Raw genomic sequence first — 21,173 nt, 5'->3', positions numbered from 1 at the left:
TTAAAACTCATTAGGTGCCACTTACATGTTTTTAAATTGTAGAACCCAATTAGTTTTAATGGTTGGATCATCAACATAACCCTCTTGTGTTAGATTTGAATATGAGAGGATAAAAAAAACAACTTTCATGCTTTGTAAAAACCGATTATGATTAATATTTTTTGTATTGCACATAATAATGAAGTTTGGATATGGGAAATGGCTAATTCTTTCATGCACCACACCATAAGTAACGTACAATATACAACCAAAGGTTAAGTTGGAATTTTTCTCTCCTTTATTTTCTTTTCCACCAACAGCAGAGCATCTCCCTCCCTTTGACTGCAAAACTTTTAGGTGAATGAACACAAACATTAAAGACATCCGGTTTCGATGCCTTTAAAAGTGCACTAGGGACACCCCTTCCTGGATTCTATTGTATCAAATCACATTCATTTTTTGTTTCCGTTTCGACCAAGAAATAGAGAAGAAAAAAAACCCTAATTTCCCAAATTAAGTAGCTGGACATGCTCGCTGTTGAAGAATTGTGTTTTGATTGATGAGTCTGATGAATAACAACACGGCTGGGGGCAATCAAGACTCATCAATCTAAAAATTACTTTTTTTTTTTTTTTTTTTTTTTTGTGATGGCGGGGTTTGAACCCCCGACCTTGCATAATTACTGTTTAAAAGTAACTGTAAGTAGAATATGATTTTATTAATTTAAACTATTAAATCGAGTACATGTTTGAAACCACGGTGAAAGACGTCTGAACGCACGGTAGAAGATGAATATATTACTTCGAGCTTTTCTTATTACAACAAAGCCTATAATCAATAGATATTGGAGATAGAGAAGCATTGTAGTTGAGGAATTGATCTAGTTGTGTCTTTTCAGTCCTAACATATGTAGCACCATATGTAGTACTAGTCCAAAGTAATTCAGCCTGTATGCTAATCTGAGGAATTCTAGCTTGAACTTACTCCAAGGTGGATACCTTGGCTCAATTTCAAGGCAAAGGTGTCTATGCAATACAGCTTTTTCATGGCTGAATGTGTCAAACGAGTATTTCCCATGGTATCTCCCAAAACCACTCTGACCAACACCTCCAAATGGTAGTGTATCACATAAAAACTGCACATGCAAAGAAAATCATTTTCAATAATTTATTTTTTAAAGAAAACAGTGATTTTTATTATGGTATACAAACACACAATAGATTCAACTTTGTTTAAAAAAATTTAAATATTAATCTCTAGATTATTGAATATAAAAATCATTCTTTATAAGAAGATCCTAATTGGTGCCCCAAGGCACTGGTTAAGGAAGCAAATATAGCAGCACTGTATTGAAAGTTGTGCAGTCAACTCCTCAAAAGTTTAAAAAATGTTATTTTCAACTTAAAACTTTCTTATTTTGGCTTCCTTAACCTGTTCTTATCCTTTATAATATGTACCAAACGGGTCCAAATTGAAAATTAAGTGAGGTGAGAGGAGCAGTACTTGAACTAGTGTGTCATTAAATGTGACACTTCCTGATGAAGTTTCTGATACAATCTTTTTCTTGAAAGTTGCATCTTTGGTGAATGCATAAATTGCAAGAGGTTTTGGCCTTGAGTTTATAAATTCAATACTTTCCTGAATTTTATTCACCTGTATAGATGGCAAGTTAAGTACTGTAATTCAAAGAGATAGTCACATTGTATGTGAGAAATGAGAACATGAAAGAGAAATTGTTGATTCTCACAGTGATCACTGGAAGTAGTGGACCAAAAATTTCTTCTGTCATGATTTCAGCATCTAGTGGTGGATCTAACAATATTGTAGGCTCAATAAACCTGACAAAGTTGTAAGAAACTGATGAAATAAATTAATTTGACTACTATTTACTTCAGTTACTTTTATTGGTTAGTATTAGAAAACATTCTCATGTTATTTTAATTGCAAAACTAGACAAATGAAAAGAGAGAAATTAATGTGTAGTGATTATAGGAAGAAACTACTATTACAGGTTTGTTTCATCAACTGAACCACCATGAACTATTGAAGCAGCAACTAGAGGGTCTTTAAGAAGATTGCACAATCTCTCGAAGTGGTGCTTATTTATTATTCTTGAGAGTGCCTTTGACTCCATCATGTTGTCACCATAAAATTTTCTCATGAACTTCTTTAATAGTTCTATCTAGAGAAAAAACCAAAAAACTTACTAAGTTACTATTAGAAAACTAACAGTTCAGAATAAATAACAGTTTATAATGTACAGTGAATATACCAATTCAGATGAGTACTTCTCCTCAACAAGCAAATAATCGATTGCTATACATGCCTGTCCACTGCAGACTCCCCACTTTGCTCCTACTATTCTTTTCACTGCCATCTTGGTAATAATCAAACTAAGTTAGACCTTGATCTTCAATAATGTGACATGCATAATAACCAAAGTTTTTTAAATCACAATCACGTTGTGTTTGTATCACAATATTGCAAAAAATTATAGTCAAATATAGTCCATGTGACCACGGTTGTAGCAGAGACAACAAAAATCTTGACATGTGACCACAATTTGCGGTCACGAACCGTTATGTGAATTACCTTAAAGTCTGAAGGATAATCAAATATAGCAGGGCATTTTCCACCTAGCTCTAGAGTAACAGGAGTTAAATTTCTTGCAGCAGAAGACATGACTATGCTTGCCACACGTGGACTTCCTGAAAATGTCATACATCATGTAGAGATAATTCTAGAACAAGAATTCAGTTTGAGATTATAAGCAAAGAAACCATTAAGCAAAAGGAAATGAATTTAGTTTGCATGCAGTGAGCAATTCTACGCATTCACGCAGTTAGCACATAAGTTCAATGTTACCGGCATGCTTACTGCATGAATGCGTGAGATTGCTCACTGCAAGGAAATTCAAATTCAAAGGAAAGAATAACGAGTGTTGAGCCAATCAAATTAAAATGTATATAGTAGTAATATTTGCATATTCCACAAGTTTAGTTCAATGAATGAATTTGGCCATTTGGAAAATAGTACCAGTGAAGAATATTTTGTCCCATTTTTGTAGAAGTACTTGTTCACAGACATCTCCTCCACCCTCAATGACCTTTATGGCATTAGGATCTAAGTAGTGAGGAAGGATATTGGCAAGAAATGAAGAGCATGCTGGAGCTTGCTCTGATGGTTTTATAACTACAACATTTCCAGCAGATATTGCTCCAATTATTGGATCCAATGCCATCACTGCATATTGTAAATGTATTAGTGTAGTAATAGAAAGGTTTACAAACTTTGTATTAACATTTAATTAACTAATATTTTCTACTCAATTTTTGTGTGTATATATGCAATCACAATGTAAAAATAAAAAGCAATCACAATTTCTTCCCTCTAACAAATACTAATTTTGTTAGAAGATTTAAAGACATGTACAAGAACAATTCTGCAGCATAGTGGCGGTAACAAGTACTCATTTTGTTATAAAAAAAAATTCACATTTTAATTTTATTAAATAATTGATGTATTTGATCTATTATAGACTAGATACATCAATCATTCAATAAAAAAGTGAATTTTTTTTCTTATAATAAAAACAGGAGGGAGTAGTATGTTTCAAATTATTCATCACTTTTTCCTCATAGAAAAATTATTTAATCACTTTAGAATATCGTGCGGGAGTATTAATTTTTTTAAGGGATTAATTATTTTTCTTGTTAGTAGCTTAAATAATTTGCATCTCAACTATCCTACATTAATTAGTCCTCCCACCTAACTTCCACAACATTAAGGATATTTCAGTCAACAAAAATGATTGTACCTTATAATTGTAACTAATGTTTTAACGAAGTAAAGACATCACCTTAAACAACACCAAATATAAAAACAAAGTTGATGTATCTAAACAAAAGTTAATGTATTAAATCAAAAATTTATATATCAAAATTGTTTTTTAGGACGAAGGAGTATACCAAAAAAATAAATAAAATCGGTGGGGTAGGAAATGTTGTGACTTACTGATTGGAAAGTTCCAAGAAGAAAAAATGAGAACAACACCAAGTGGTTCTGGCAGTAACTCTCCTTTTGCTGGGAAGAAAACCAAAGGAATATTGCTCTGCAATATTATCCATAATAACAGTGAAAATAATTAGGCATAATAAGTCCAACAACAAAAGTATGGACAACTTGTAAAAAAAAAAAAGTATGGACAAATCAGCTGAAATCTTTAACAGTGTCCAGAACAAGTAACAGTTAATTATTCATTGTGCAGCATAGACAAGATTAATTATATGTATCCATGAATACAGGTTGGAGTACCCAATCCCTTCAATTTTGATTTTGATTATAACAAAAAATATATATTAAAGGGGAAATTAATTTTAAAAAGTAAATATATACAAGAACCTACCTTTTTAGGAGCCATCCATTTTTCAACACAGTCCAAAGAGTTTTGGGCTGATTTTTCTACCCCTCCAATCTACAAAATTAATCACTCTCTCAAGAACTAAACAATATAGTTTTAAGTATTTTTTTACTTTTTTGGGACAGAAATTTTAAGAAAATATAATAAAAAGAAAAAGGATCAGTATAATAGTACAAATTAAAAATTGCAATTAGAAACAAGTTATTAATTATTTGATGGAAGAAAGAATATGTGACATAGTAAATCAGTTAATATATAACTAACTGTATTTTAGATCAAACTAAAAAATAAAAATAAAACATATACTATAATATATTAATAATAATTTTCCCTTCTCCTAAAAAAAATTATAACCTCATCACGGTAAGCTTCAACAGGATGCTTCCCAAGATCTTGGTAAAGAGCTTTAGATATAGCATCTTCATTTTCATGAATTAGGTTAAGTAGAGCTTTGAGCTGGTTTTTTCTCCATGTAACACTTCTTGTTTTTCCTGTTTTGAAGTATTGTCTCAAATCTCTTACAGTTTCTTCTACTTCCACACCAATGTTGTTGTTCATTGTAGGATTAATGTGATGATTTTTTTATTGTTATTTTGTGCAACAATGTCTATCTTACACTCAAGTATGTGGAACATGGATTTTTATGGTGCAGTGATGGTCTCATAAATGCTAAGTTGGTTGGAATCACCTAACATTCACAGTATCTAATAATTGGACAAAACAAAAGTCTTTGTTTTGTTTTTTGTGTGCTGTTCTTGAGTACTACTAGTAACAATTTTTTTGGATCTAATCTAAACGTAGATGCTGTAAAATGGTCCCTTTCTCCTTTTGCTTTGTGTATTAATTGCATTCTATTTAGGTTAGAAGGAAGTTGATAAACAATTACCTACCTGTATCGATAATAATGGACTGGTAGGGCAATTTCAATTAAAAAACATACGATCTTAGGATGCATTCATTTAAAAAATATCTCATGCAATTTTTTTTAGGGCTAAACTCTACTTTTCGCCCCCTAAATTTTAAAATGTTACAATTTTGACCTCTATTAAAAAAATGGCAAAAGTGACCCCCTATGTTTAGTGAAATATGCGCTTTTGACCCCCTAACATAAGGGAAATATGCCTTTTGACCATTTATCTTTACAAAAAGTTGCAATTATGACCCCTTTTTTGGAACACGTGGTGTCTTCTCAGCAATTTTGGTATGAAAGGGCTAAAGTTGCCATTTTTTTAATAGGGAATCAAAATCGCAACATTTTAAAACATAGAGGGCGAGAAGTGCAGTTTAGCTTTTTTTTTTTTAATGAATATCGTATGTAAATTTTAAAAATAAATGAATATTATAATTTATATATGCACACTGATAATTCGGTTCTAAAATTTAATTTGATTTGAGTGGTTTCCACAAAAGGAAATCCGAAAAATTCAACTATATTTTGTTTTATGTGGATTTCAAACTTGTGTCGGTATGTGATTTTTATCGGAATCTTTTTGGATATGAAACATCTTATTAAGTGGTAATATTAACCAACGAATACCATAATAATACAAACAAATACGAAAAATGAGCAAAAGATTGCTAGTGAGAGGATACCTACTCATTTTTTGATGACTTCACTTAGTATACACTAGCACACATATCCTCTCCTTCCATGCTCTCTTCTTCAATCTCTCCAGCATTATTCAGAGGTGTTAGATTAATCTGATGGTTGAGGGGCAAAGCACCATCTCAACTTTTGCTACACGCCATCCTAGAGTTCTCATCTTTTCAATCCAATGTTTTCATACATTCAATGACATATTATCATGTCAATTAATGAATATGAAAACATGTGAATATACTAATTAAACTATTTTTTTAGCATGGGACAAATATAACATTTTATTAACAATAATTTGTAGTAAACATGTAGAAACGTCAATGAAAATATGAAAGCTAGTTAAAGATGTAAATGTCCTTGGTAAAATATGATCTATCTTATTAGCATGAACAAAGTTAACATTAGAATTTCGAAAAATAACGTAAAGAGTTGTCTGTAATCCAATAAAATGGCATCAAAACTAGAGAGTAAAGATAGCCTTTTTTGGTAGATTAAAACTAGCTAATTAAATTGTCCATGAGCATAGCTCAATTGTGAGGAACACCGCATAGTATACGTAGACGTTGGGTTTCAAACACTAAATTTTTCAACTTATTTATTTTAAGAGTGAATTTGTAACCGCTAGGCTACTTGACATAAAAAGGTAATTAAATATGTTTCTAGTCCTTGCGAATATACAACTTTTTTGTTTTGCTTTGTGTCTATGTAATTATTTTTAATCCTTGCAAATATATCATTTTCGCTTTTGGTCATTGGTTTTTGTTTTAGTCCCTACAAAATATGTTCATATTGAAATTGGTACTTATAATATTCATTTTAGTTTTATTTTGAGGGACTAAATCAAATATTCTAGATATTACAATTACCAATTTCAATATATAAATGTTGCATTGGCTAAAATAAAACAACAGATCAAACGCAAAAAGTTGTATACTTGCAAGGACCGAAAATAAAACAAAAACATTATTATAAGAACTAAAATTTAAACTCTTGATATTTGAAGGAACTATTTTCATATTAAGTCTTAAATCAAAACTCTTGATACATCATTGAACTAAAGATTATATATATTTTTTTTGTTACAACTAAAGATTATATTTGAAAACCTTTGAAAATTTCAACTTAAGCAAAAATTAATAATTTTACTAATTAAATACTAGTATGAGATTCAAAAAGGCTTTTTAAAATTCATCTTAGACCTTTGAAAATTTCAATTTAAACAAAAATTAGTAATTTTACTAAATTAAATACTAGTATGAGATTCAAAAAGACCTTTTAAAATTCATCTTAAACCTTAATACGTATTGTTCGGGCCCATGATTTTCTCCTTCGTCTATTGTGCACATAAGAGATAACTATGTTATGACAATTGATTTTCTCACATACCGAATTGCTCTTCCACACTAGTAGAAGATTGTTATACCCCTATCAACAGTTAATTGTCGTCGGCTTCCCAACGCAAGAGCCAGCAACAGTTAACTGTCAATGGGGTATGATGGTCTTTTACTAATGTGGAAGAGCAATTGGGTATGAGAAAAAAAAGTTTATTTTGTCTTAGCAAGAACAAAATTGTCATGATTGTCACAAATAAACATGAAAATCACATCATTATTTTGGTAGAATGGAGAAGTAGAATCAACATTACACTTGAGTTCAACGAATAATATTATTAATTTATAAACATAAATGAAGCCCCCCTAAGTTGTATCCCCGCAAGTATCAATCACTTGATTTTAGCCCTGTGTTTATGATGTTTGCACTTGTTAGTCCTCATTGTAATTTTGACTAAAAATGATGATGTGACATTTCATTTACAAGTGTTTGATTTTGTTTACACCAGAAAAATTGTTAGTCAAATCGTATATTTTCCAATAGGCTGAAGTGGAATGATTAAGCTATTATCTGCATCTTTCACTTGACTGCAATATAAATTTGACCAAGTCCAAAGGTTATGCAGCCACTTTCTTGCATGACAAAGGAAGTGGTTAAATAGAGAAAATTAGATAGAATTGACCCCATATTAAGTTTAAATAGAAAAGCGTGGTCAAATATCCACTACCTCGTAAATTGGAAGGTGGAGAGCACGGATACATATCAGTCGAATAGGCATAACGAATACAAAATGCTACAGTTGTTTCTTTTGTCATTGATAGTGGTTGCTTTCTACTTGTATTCATCTTTGTCACCTAATTTCGTGGTAAAATAGGAAGACATGGAAATGTGCTTCCATGATCAGTTTTATAAGCTTCAACATGAAGTTAGACAACTGACTTAATGAATTTGAAACAACAAGAAAATGAGACGGTTGTTGACTTCATAGAAACATTCAGAAAATTAAGTTGTAGGAGCACAAAACAACTTCCAACGTAGGAGTATGTTTCCTTGGTTATGGGTAACATACTCTCATCTAAAGGAAGAGTTGGTTGCCCATAACTTTTTAAACTTTAGTCAGATGGTGACCAAAACATTTAGGATTGAAACTTTCATTCAAGAGGGTGAACTTGAATGATCTAACTATACAACAATCTCTAGTGATGATAATGATATATTTGATGACACATATGACTATCATAATCATTAGGTAGCTAATAACATGGAAACCATTAATATAGCAGCCGAGGTCGATCTGAGAAATGTTGAAAATGATGTAGTTAGAAGAAAGAATGATGCACATTGATTCTTAGCTCCATTTCCTAAAAGAATTTGGCGTCTGACTAACCATTTACAACATCAAAGGTAAATGGAAACATCTGATGTGAAACAATTGAAACAATAAGGCTCACCAAGTTAAGAGATCAAGTGGGAAGACATTCAGTTGTGCCAAACTGATAGTGTACGACTACTACATGTTAACCACCAATATTTGTGACGCTGGAGTTTCCCAGACTCGTTGGTTCATATAACAGTTGGGGGGAACTTAGCAACGTCAGTCATGCATTGTAAGTCTACTATATGTAATTATGTAAACCTAGTTGATCCAGAAGATCAATTCTCCATTTACAGTTAAGTCATATTAGTCGAGAGTCAAGACAAAAAGCATGAACAATTTGTCTGGCATGATACATATATCAACTTTCTCTTGATGTCGTTAGCTAAAAGATGCAGAGCGAATATGTTTACACGAAAAAAATGTTGACAACTAACACTAAATCGTCTGATAACTGAATCAATTATCGACTGAAGATTGAGCATGGCTACCAAGTCCAAATGGCCTTGGAGGCTATTATTAGGACTTATCAGGTTGTGGTGATATTTAATGTGAGCCCAAGAGACGGTAACATAAATTTGACCTAGTCCAAAGGCTATACAACCACTTTCTTGCATGATAAATGAAGTGGTTAAAGAGAGAGAGAGAAAAGGAGATAAATATGACCTAATGATCGGTTTGAGTGGCAAAACACGATCATATATCAACTACCTCAAAAATGGTAAGGTGAAGAATATCGGTAGATGTCATCCAAGAACTCAGTCATACAAATATAATTTTTCCCTCAACTCAGCCGTATGAGCAAGATACCTGCTGATTAAGTTCAGAAGGCGCATGAAGATTTGTCCCCTTACTAATAGGTTGATGTGTGACATGGATAGTTGATACAACTTTGTCAACAAGGCATTTTAAGGTTGTAACCTAGCCTATGAGGTAGTTGCTTGCAATAGTGATGTTAGTCATGACTCTACATGATGTAATCTGGTAGATAGTGGACGAAAAATTTGGCAATCAATGTTAGTTTAACTTGCTTATTTATTTTAAGTCTATAAATACCTCAAAGTAAAGACTATTCAACACACAACAAATCAAACAGATATTTATATATATTTTATCTTTCTTTTAAGACTTTCATTTACTTTTTTCTAGTAGTTCACCCTCTAACACTAACACTCTTTGGAGTAGTGTATGAACCCGCAACTAAGAATGGGATCATTATCTCAAATACAAAATCAGCCTTCATGTCATATTATTACCTGAGAAATCTATAAATAAACCAAGTTGTCGTGATCCCGACTGATCACACGTCCACTCGGTTGAGCAATAGATTTTGCACGACGACAACACATTCTAATTGGCCATGTTGAAAAATAAAGTCGAAAATAATAAAAGACATTAAATAATGCACATGACTTACATTTTATTAAAATTAGTATTTGTTTGTTGATTTGAATTTAGGGTAGTAAATTGGAGGTTTTGAGTCGCAAAAAAGCATTAGACTAGAAGAAGGCGACTAGTAGAAAGATGGAGACGACATAAAACATTGGTCGTTCATGGTGAAGGAAGGTGGGCCACAGCCCACCCCAAAAATAATAATTCTTAGTAGGTATATATACATATTATACACTAAATTACTATTATATATATGTTTTTGCTGCCAATTTAGTAGCATCAGTGCAGCGCCTTGTAGCGGTTAGGAAGTGTTTTGACTAGTATAGTGTGCTAGGTTTAACTCCTACCTATGCCGTTTTCCTATTTTTTTTCTCTATAAAGAATCCTGCACGAAGTATAAACGTTGAAATTCATAATTGAAGTTACCTTTGGTTAAAAAAATACAACTCCTTTATTCAATTTAAAACTTTCATTCTTTCTTTATTCTTATTTTTGGGTACAATTGTCTCTTTACTATTTTATATACAAAAGAGGATTGCAAACTCTTTTTTAAAACACATGACATATAACATAAATGTTAAAGGATCTTTAAATAATACTCCCTCCGTCCCAAAATGTATGTCACTTTAGAAAAAATATTTGTCCTAAATTGTATGTCGCTTTACAATATCAATGAAAAATTAATGTTACTTTTCCTATTATATCCTTAATTATTTATTACTCTATTTTCTTTCAATTCCTTCATTTATCTTTCTCATATCATTTATTGAGGACAGTTTTGTAAAACAACTCATAATATCTCTTTCCCACACAATATTAATTACATTTCTTAATATGTGTGAAATGCCCAAAACATCATAAAATTTGGGACGGAGGGAGTATTATATCATAAAATTATTTAATTGTATAAACACTATATTTTTTGGGTGCAAAAATACTATATTCTTTATTAAATAAAAATATATTTTATTATTGTACTTGATTATAAGTATATTTTTTTACGTGATGATCTTTTTTACATTACTATATGTCATGAGTTTTTGTTTTGTCTTAATCGTCTAATTCAATTCAATTTAATACTTATATATTTGTTTATAGAAGTCGAGTCATTTAATTCAATCCTGAGGTTTGATCGATGACCTAGTTATTCAATCAATGGTCTTGTACTTTGTCCGAGTTGATAATCGGTTCAAATTTAAAAATATTGATTTGAACTATATTCAACAATCAACAAATAACAAGTTTATAGTCATTCGAACTAACTAATGATAAAATGTACCTATAAGAAAATATATATTTTCATACTCTAAACAAATTGGCCGCCCAAAAAAAAAAACTTAAGCTCCATCACAATTTACGGTCCACCCAGAATTTATTTCCTGCCACTATGGATAATTATTTAATAATGGTTCCTCTCAAAACACATTCTCTTCATTTCGCTATCAATTAATATATTAGAAACATGGGATGAGTTTGAAAAAGATATTCTTCCATTTTTTGTTATTCAAAAGTAGGAAATAATAACAAGAATGAGAAGAAAATTAGGGTTCCATGTCAACAACTTATATATGGAACTTAACAAAATTAGATGAAGTGGACGATGAATTTAATGCAGATGATGGTGCGTCATAGAGAGAACGATGTAAAAAAAAACTAAAAGAAAAAAGTGAAGAATAAATGCGTTTTAATGAAGATGGAGAAGATGACTTTCCAATCGCTGGAGAAGAAAAATGATACGTAGTTAAGTTCTTATATTTTTTTTTTTACTTTTTTTATTTTAAAATCCACGTAATTGTCTATATATCAAGAATGATTTTATAAAAAATATTTAAGAATGACATGCACAATAATCACCTTTAGATTTCAGTCTCATTTATTAATCTTTCATAAAAAAAAATACATAACACCTACCACCCCATGATTTTCGGCTAGACTGAGATTTTATTGGCTAACATTAATTTCAAGACTATTTCTTGATAAAATTTAAGGGTGATTATTCTGCCATGTCATTCTTAAAATTTTCTTGATAAAATCTTTCTTGATATATAGCATTGCTCATTGATATGATGCTAACAAATGAAAGAAAGAAAAAAAAAAGGTAAGATTGGGGGGCTGAAATCGAGCAATTAAATCTTGGATGCTTCCTTAAAAAAAATAAAAAATTCTTGGATGCTAAAATTGAACAATTAAAATCTGTGGGTTCAAATCAAACAATTATAAAGCTTGCGGGGACAAATGTACTTAACCCTAAATTATTTAAGGGTTAATAGTGATTCATCCTCTGTTATATAGGTCATTTCCGATTTTCTCTCTTGTAAAATATTTTTTTTGAATTTTATCCTTGTAATTTGAAGATTTTTTGGTTTTGGATCTTCATGAAAAATTTCACGCACTGTAATTTGAGCAAATTTAGGTTTTCCCTCCTGTTAATTTGAGAAAATTTCGGTTTACCCCCTACCATATCTTTGATTTTGTACAGTTAAAATTCATAAAGGTCCAAAACAAAAAATCTTCAAATTACAAGGACGAAATCCAAAAAAAATATTTTACATGGGGTGAAACCGAAAATGACTTACATTATAGGGGGTAAAACGCTATTAACCCATTATTTAATTATTGAAAGAAGAATAATATATATAACTTTTTTTATTTATGAGAAGTAATTAATTTTGTTCAATTAAAGGAGAAAATATTTCTTGACCAAAGAAAAAAGAGAAAATATTTATATTAGCTATAGCATTAAAATTGATAATATCATTAAAATTGATTTTGGAAAGATTTTTTTTTTTTTGAATTGATTGGAAAGAAAATTATGTTATATACAAAATTGTTATTAGCATAATTACTGGTTTGACAGAATCAAATGATAAAATTTGCAAGAATAAATTTATTCAAGTTAACATAATAGTGTTATATCATGCAATATGCAATGAAATTGGCTCAATTTTATTTTTTGATAATATCATTATATATATATGATAAATTTATTTTGGGTAGAAAATTATATTATACTATCTACATTTTTATCCAAAGGCATTTGAATTAGATGATAATTGATCTTTTTCAATTTTATTAAAGATTATGAGTAGACATGACAATGGGGCGGGGTGAGGACGAGTTTTATCTATCCGTTCTTATCCCCAACTTTCATATATTTAACTATTACCCTACGTATACCCAATAAAGATAAGAAATTGAATTTCATCTCCGTCCCCAACGGGTCTGGGTATCCCCGTCTAATCTCATCCTTAAACCGAATCATTTTTAATTAAAAAAAGATTTTTTTAGTCTCGAGGACAATGTTGTAGGACATTATCTAACAATATGTTCATTTTAACATTTCTTTGATCGGATGATTTGGTTGCTACTTTAAATATCAATTGCAAGTTTGATGACATGACAAATATCAATGGTAATAAAATAATTTTCTACATTCGATACGTGTTTGCTTACGTGTCCAGGGTGGGTACATATATTCTCATTATCTGTCCCATACTCGTGTTTTGAAATCGAGAAAAACCCAAATCCATACCAAAACCCATTTAAAGCGGGAAAAACCCATCAAATTGGGGTTGGTTCGGGTGGGTTACCGCATGTATAAGTTTTGCTGCCATGCCTAGTTATGAGTTCAAACTCAACAGTGTTAAATCTCTTTAGAAAGAGCTTTGCAATCCATCAACCACAACTTGAAAAATTAATTTATGCAGTTGCGCACAAAGCGTATCAGATTCACACTAAAACAAAAAATACAATCTATGTTTTTCTTTGATCCTTATAAAAAAAAAAGTTTTATTTTTTTTTATTTTTTTTTATCATCAAATACCATATATATATATTTTTTTTACAAAGATAGTTATACAATAGTAGTCAATAATGATACTTTATTTAATCAGAATAAAAATGATAAAAACACTCTCTTTTCAATACTAATTCTCTTATTCGATGAAATCAATTTGTGACCAACCACTTGAAGTGAAACTCATTTCAAAGTGTGAGTCTCATCTTGATTTAAGTCATTAAAAAAGTGAGCATTGAAGGGTGTTGCTAGCACCACTCTTAATCTCTGAAGCCTAGATACTTATAAATGATGAAGTATTTTGTCCAACACACATCTGATACTGATACACATCTGATACGTATAGAGGAAGTGTCGGGAAATTAATTTTTATTTTTTGAAAAAAAAAAGTTCAATACTTTTTTTTTTGACACAAAGTTCAATACTTTTGTGACGCAGCTGTCTTGTACTTCTGATACACACTTCCGATACATTTTTGTTTCTTTTTCCTCATTCGTTCTTTTAACATAGCAACGCTCAAGCACACATATAAAATCAAAACCTTGAGTTTGTCCACATCACATTTATCAATTTTAGCAATGTTTATATATTGTGCATTTATATATTTAATTTTAAATTTAACTTTTTTAATAATGTATCCTAGCCGATCTTAAATTTTAAAATTTTCATGTATTGTTGTATTAGTATCATATCGTGTCAAATACTTGAGTATCATAGCTCTTAATCATAATTTCCCTCGCCAAATTTTTTGTTAATGTTTTCCCATGGGTTTCCTAATATCTTATTTGAGACATTCAAACACTAAATGTAAGTACGAAGTTAGGATTTGAATATTGATAAGCACAGTTCATAATAATTAATAATAGTGATTTTTGTTAATAATAATATATAGGTTTAATTATAATTGTGGTCCCTTATTTTTATTTATTCGTGTAATTGGTCCTTATATTTTAAAATTACGTAGTTTTGGTCATTTTTTCATATTTTTCAACTCAGAATTAGTGATGCGGCATATTTTAAAAGACATATAATATGATATGATGATGTATAATTATCACCGACCATGAAATTAAAAAAAAACTATTATAATCAATTAAATATGAAATATCAGGATTTTTAAGTTCAAAAATTCGATAGAGGACCAAACCGTGTGATTTTAAAATCGGGCGACAACTTTGTGAATCAGTAAAGATAAGATGACCAAAACCGTAATTAAGCCTATAATATATAATAATGATATATAATTAAATTCCCAAAGAAATAATTTATTTTTTGACCAAAATTTCCCAAAGAAATAATATCAAAAATGAATATAAATTAAAGTAGTCAAATGAATTTACAATTAAATTTGTCCAAATACATTTTATTCTTTCTTTTTTTTTTGGTCAAACATTTTACTCTTTCTAGAATTCATAAAAAAGGAATCAGTTAATAAAATAAATCACAAAATTAATAAAAAAAAAGTTGGTCAAAAAAAATAAATTCATAAAATACACAAAAACTAGATTATAAAAGAGAGAAACATGTACCCATTTTTTGTCACAAACCAAAATGAAATGAAATGAAAATGTTACACCTCTCTTCCCCACTTCCTTTATCATGCAGTTCACTGGTTAGAGAATCATTTCTTTTCATTACACCGAATATTCTTTAAACTGACAGTGTTGTGGTTTGGAAGTTTCTGGAAACAGATCCTTCTTTTCCAGTCATGGGTAGCTCTCTTCCCTCTCCTCCTCCTCCTCCTCCGTGGAATTCCGATGACGATTTTGTCCTCAAGAGCGCCGTTGAGGTATAACTACTCTCATTACTTTTCAGTAATTTCATTTTTTTTAAGATACAATTGAAACCCTAAACTCAATTATGCTCAGCGGCGGATGCATGTAGAGTGTTGTTGCCCCAACTGAAGAAAAAATCATTTTAAATATTTTGTTTTTGCCTCAATTAATCAAGTTGTGTAGTAAATGTATGAAGTATAGTAAATTGTATTAATTTTAATCATTTATTTTTCTAGTTTTTATTATCAATCATATAGTAACAATAAGGCATATACAGTGATACAAAATATATTTGAAAAGAAACAGTTTTTAAATTGTGTATAAATTTATTTTGAACATATTTTAGTGTACTATGGAGATTTTGTTCATAAAATTGTGTATTTTTGTAAAAAAATACACATTTTTCTTTTATGAACATATTTTCGTGTAGTTTAGTTGTTTTGTTCATATAATTGTGTATTTTTTTTTTGTAAAAAAAAAACATTTTTCTTTTATAGACATATTTTCATGTAGTTTGGTTTTTTTTTTTCTTTCATAAAATTGTGTATGTTGTTAAAGATCAATATTTTTCTTTTATGAACACATTTTAGAGTTTAGACTATTATTTTTACCCTCAGTTTGAAATGTTTCTAGATCTGCCACTGATGATGCTTAATTGTTGTGTAGGGTGGAGCTTCTCTGGAATCGTTGGCCAAGGGTGTTGTTTCCTTCTCCAAAAGGTATTCCACAGCAGAATTGACTGAGCGCTGGCATTCTCTTCTCTACGATTATGACATTTCCGATGAAGCTTCCGTTGCCATGAACAATTTGGAGGTTGCCAAGCCTAACAGTGATGGAATCAAGGAAGCAGTCTCTGTGGACCTTGGAATCAAGGAAGCAGCCTCTGTGGATGTTACTGCCCGGAAGAGGAAAACTCAGACCCTTCGCAAGAAGTACTACGCCATGCGGAAGAGACTTCGTACAGAGGTTTTTTTTAATACTTTTGATATGGCTTTACGTGATGAGATGTGCATTGAAAATAACACCACTGAAAAAGAAATTGTTGGGTCTGGTAATATTAATGATTGTTTAAATAAGGATGTGAATAATAATTTGCTTGTCAATAGTATAGTTAATTATGGGAATCAATTGGGGTTAGTGGGAGCTAGGGCGGGGTCATCTCATTCAATGAGTGAAGATCCACTTTGGAAGACAATGGAGGATGTCTCTGCACCTAACATGCCGATCCATGCTAGTCTTGAAAATGGAGGTTCTGAGTCGAAAGAGACGATTCCCCATGTTTCTGATGCACTCTTCAACTTGCCGAATGAAGACGAGCTTATGTTTGTGAATATAGACGAGAAAGACGAGACTGCAGTGAATAAACAGTCTGATGCGAATGTTGATTCAATTCTTTTGCGTTCTCCCTGTGACATTCAAGGCGAGGATATGTCTGTTGTTGGTGAATCTCAGAAGTTGGTTGCAGAAACACGACTTGCTATGGCAAATGGTCCGTCTGCTGAGTTAGAGGTTGTTGCTGACTCGCCGGCTAGCAGTCATGGTGATTCCGGTTTTGTTGCTGATTGTAGAAATGAAGTCCAATCATCTGCTGCTGCACATGGTTCTCACCCTAAGCCTGCTAATGAATTTAGGGTCTGTTCATTGAACACTGAAGATAGTGTCCCGTCCCCATCCGATGGCATTGAGGATGTAAACGAATCCACTGTAGTTCCTAATTCTGTGAACGTATCTGCTGTAGTAGTTCCTAATTCTGCGACTCCGAAACCCATATCAATTGTTAAAGAGGTGGGTTATCCAGATTCCTCCATCAGTAATCAAAAAAGAAATGAACCAGGTAGAAGTTTGAAATCAAGAAAGGATCATGTTGCTGCTGTAACGAAAAGAAAAGACATTCCTTCGAACTTTTCCTCGGCTTTGCAGTCAGTTCAACCAGGATTAGTGCCTAATATAAGCAAGGAAAACCCTGTTGCTGCTGTACCGAAAACTGAAAATCCCGCAAAGAATTTGATTTCTGCAGTTTCTAGACAGAGTAACAATTTCATTGTCAATACCAATCAAAGTCAAAGCAGATTAGTTCATGCAACTATGAAGCATGCCTCATATGGACAACCGACACAAGAGGTTAGATGTGTCCATTGCTGGATACACATAATTGAAAAGCTCTTTAGGGAACTAATTATGATTATACTTTTATTAAGAATAAAGTTTATTGAAGTTGTATGTTATTTACAGGTAATTATTGCTCTGCCTTCACCTGTTAATACACATCCAAAGGAAGAGGAACATAAGACTTTACCTGATTCAGAAGCAAAACTATCATTCATCAATCAGGAAATAGGCGATGATGATGATGAGAGTGATGATGATGATGAGAGTGATGGTGAAGAGCAAGAAATTCCTTACTTTTCTGATGTTGAGGGAATGGTAAGTATACTATGTTGCATTGAATAGTAATAATTCCCCATATTAATTTGTGTTTGTTTATCTCATATTCTTGATGTTGCTTGCTCAGATTCTTGAAATGGACTTAGGTCCAACCGATCAAGATACCAAGGCAAGTACTGAAGGTATGTCACCTGACCCTAGATACAATATAAATATTACAGTTCTATTTAAAGTTCTTAATATTTTAAAGGGCCGCCTGTTGCATAAGGCTGTCGTCATGTGGGATCTAGGAAGCACCAAATCTACACAACTTACCATGTAAATAGATGGTTTAATTCTGTTTCCAGAAATGGACGGTTTAGTTCTGTGTCCATAACCTATGGCCACCATGTCATTAGATAGCCAACCTTACTCTTGTGCCTTAGCTCACCCTCAGCATAGGATTTTAAATTTTACTTCAAAGGTTGTTAAAAATTTAAAAAAAAGTTTAGATTTTTGAATGAAAATGGAAATTCATTGCTTGGTTCTGTGTTTTTTCTTTGTTCCTGTGTGGTTTCTTATAATCAAATAAACACTCCTTATATTAGTAATATGCTGGTCTGCCTTCATAAATGTTTACAGAAATAATTATGGTTAAAATATTACTAATATTGCTCGTCATTGAGTTTGGCCATTTGTAGGTATTATAGTAATGGTTGTTTGTCTACTAATGCTATGTTCTTTTTATTCCAGTTTCGAGATTCCAAAACGAAGAAACTAAGAGGACCATCATAAGGTTGGAGCAATCTTCTCAGGCCATGACGCGAAGAGCCATGGATTCTCGCGGTGCACTTGCAGTATTGTATGGGCGCACTATGAAGGAATATATTATACAACCCGAGGTGCATTTATGAATTTGGAGCTATTGTTTTCCTTTAAAAAATGGGGAGAGGAACTTTTACCCATATTGCCTTCCACCTCATATCACCATAACGAATCATGTCAACCTGAGGTGCATGTTTGCATGTCGTCATGATTTATTGTCTTGCATAGTACTGCTCTAGTATCATTGCATTACAATTAATGCCCTAGCTTTGCCAATCGGGGAATAAATTTTGAACAGACTACCTTTCATTTCTTTTGTGACTACGTCTGTTAGAGTTTTATATATCTTCCTAGGAGTTTCAATGTTTGTTGAGGATAGTACTTTTCTTATCTCTGCGTTCCTTTTATATCTATGATAGTTATATTTAAATTTTGACGAAATCTACAAAATGATTGACCTTTATTATGGTGAACATTAATACAATGATGTCCTTTGTGTGTGCCTAGATCTACATCTAAATTTCTGATTTTGGTGTTTGCCTAATTTGGCGCTGCTCCAGAAGTTTGTCGTGTTTGTTCCCAGTTTAAATATTTTTTCTCATACTTTTACAATCTTTTTCTATTTCGTAGGTGATACTTGGCAGATCAACAGATGACACACATGTTGATATTGACTTGGCTAAAGAAGGGCAATATGCTCACAACATATCAAGAAGACAAGTAAGATAGCTCAGAAACTGTTTCTAACAATTCCTTGCATGGTTGATTTTACTGATGAATTTAATGTCCTTTAAAGTTCATATTTTCGGGGGAGGCAGGGTAGAGTTGGGAAGGATTTGGTATTATCGTTTGAAAAGTAATGCATGAAATGATCTCTATCCATTTTAGTAAGTAGTTGCAGAATCAGTAATACATTTTTGGTGTACTTCTACAGCTTGTCAGATGACAAATTTTTATAAAGCTTTTTATTTACCTATTTGGAGTGTGGTGTTCTTGTGAGTGTTTTTGGTGATTGAACATAATGGGGTTATTTTGATGTTTCATTATGCACGAGTGCAACACATAACAAGGACCAGAAGAATATTTTGTTCATAATGAAAATCCAGAAATTTTTAATTACATTTTCTCTTAAATTTCCTCTGCTGAATTTATATTAGAATGAAATGTGAACTACTACTTATTATCTATAGGCTTTAATAAAGATGGCGGCAGATGGTTCTTTCCGCATAAAGAATCTTGGCAAGAGGTCTATATTCTTGAATGACAAAGAAGTTCCTACAGGACAGATGCGGGGTCTGAGATCTGGTACTTTGATCCAGGTAATTGCATTTCCTTTTCCCTACGTAACTCCTATATTACATTAGTGTGGTGATGTTGTTCTTTTTACCTTGAGTGCATATTGATTTGGTAAATAATTGGCTTACATGCAGATTAGGGCATTGGCATTCATATTTGATGTCAATAAGAAATGCGTGGAAAAGTTTATTGAAAATGAGAAGAAACCTAGAGAGATAGAAGGATGACACCGAACGAAGACAAATGACATCAAAGGGTTGTAGAATAGCATTATGAAGCCAGCCAAAAATAGAAGTTATAATAGTTTATTATATCATATTAATGTGTTGTCGATCTAAAGTCAGATCTGTACAAATAGATAGAAGATAGAGAAACTATAGAGATATATGTATAAATGGCTGCTGCTCAAAGGGGGGAACTTATCCTGATGTCATTGTCTTCAATGTTCTTATTGTTGTTTTAAATAGTTTTGTTTAGGGATCTTACATTCCGAACAATCATCAATAAATTATTCAATGAATAAAGTTATGTTATGGTTTCCAACATTTCTACAATGTCTCTCTCTCTCTCTCTCACACACACAGACACACAATTTATATACTATGATTTTGGATGGTTGCTTTTAATTTATTGCATGGCTTTTTCCATTAGCCAAAACATTCAAATTCAGGAGCATGTGTCAACTGTCAATAGTACAGCCCTCCAGGTCAGGGCCTGTCTCAGGCATCTCGATTACAGAACGTGTTAATTAAGTACTATACTATTAAATATACCTGTATAAAAATACTAATTTGAGTCCTAAATCTATCAAACCCTCAATTTTTAATAAGTGGGACGTTTTTTTTTTTTTTTTTTGGGAAGGAAACAAGTGGGACGTTATTATGTCTTAAAATTGGTTTGGTTTGTGAAAGAAATAAAGTGGGTTATAACCAATCCACCACTTGTTTAGTGGTGCATGGATGGTCATAAGGGTAAAATGCACCTCTTGGCCTCTAGCTCTAGATCCGTGAAGCATATTC

General features: G+C 31.7%; 2 protein-coding genes across 3 annotated transcripts; one reads left to right on the top strand and one right to left on the bottom strand.

Annotated features, from left to right (window-relative positions):
- Nucleotides 1-734: 734 nt before the first annotated feature.
- Nucleotides 735-5,045, bottom strand: LOC11413753 (aldehyde dehydrogenase family 3 member F1). 2 transcript variants are annotated; one of them, XM_003629327.4, is made up of 10 exons: nt 4,754-5,043; nt 4,385-4,453; nt 3,994-4,090; nt 3,016-3,222; nt 2,572-2,687; nt 2,252-2,356; nt 1,989-2,161; nt 1,727-1,817; nt 1,483-1,632; nt 735-1,114 (listed from the first exon to the last, which is right to left on the bottom strand). In XM_003629327.4, exons 1-10 carry the CDS (start codon nt 4,955-4,957, stop codon nt 860-862), a joined length of 1,467 nt encoding a protein of 488 aa, XP_003629375.1. In that variant the 5' UTR covers nt 4,958-5,043; the 3' UTR covers nt 735-859. The 2 variants fall into 2 exon arrangements, with proteins under 2 accessions (XP_003629375.1, XP_024628132.1); XM_024772364.2 differs by lacking the exon at nt 4,385-4,453 and having other exon boundaries at nt 4,754-5,045.
- Nucleotides 5,046-15,441: 10,396 nt separating this feature from the next.
- Nucleotides 15,442-20,699, top strand: LOC11408169 (uncharacterized). Its single transcript, XM_003629326.4, has 8 exons — nt 15,442-15,683; nt 16,336-17,790; nt 17,902-18,093; nt 18,182-18,236; nt 18,787-18,935; nt 19,489-19,578; nt 20,049-20,177; nt 20,289-20,699. Exons 1-8 carry the CDS (start codon nt 15,603-15,605, stop codon nt 20,379-20,381), a joined length of 2,244 nt encoding a protein of 747 aa, XP_003629374.1. The 5' UTR covers nt 15,442-15,602; the 3' UTR covers nt 20,382-20,699.
- The last annotated feature ends 474 nt before the right edge of the window (nt 20,700-21,173 follow it).

Source organism: Medicago truncatula, chromosome 8, assembly GCF_003473485.1.
Source record: "Medicago truncatula cultivar Jemalong A17 chromosome 8, MtrunA17r5.0-ANR, whole genome shotgun sequence".
NCBI lineage: Eukaryota > Viridiplantae > Streptophyta > Magnoliopsida > Fabales > Fabaceae > Medicago > Medicago truncatula.
This window is presented reverse-complemented; position numbering and strand designations above follow the sequence as displayed.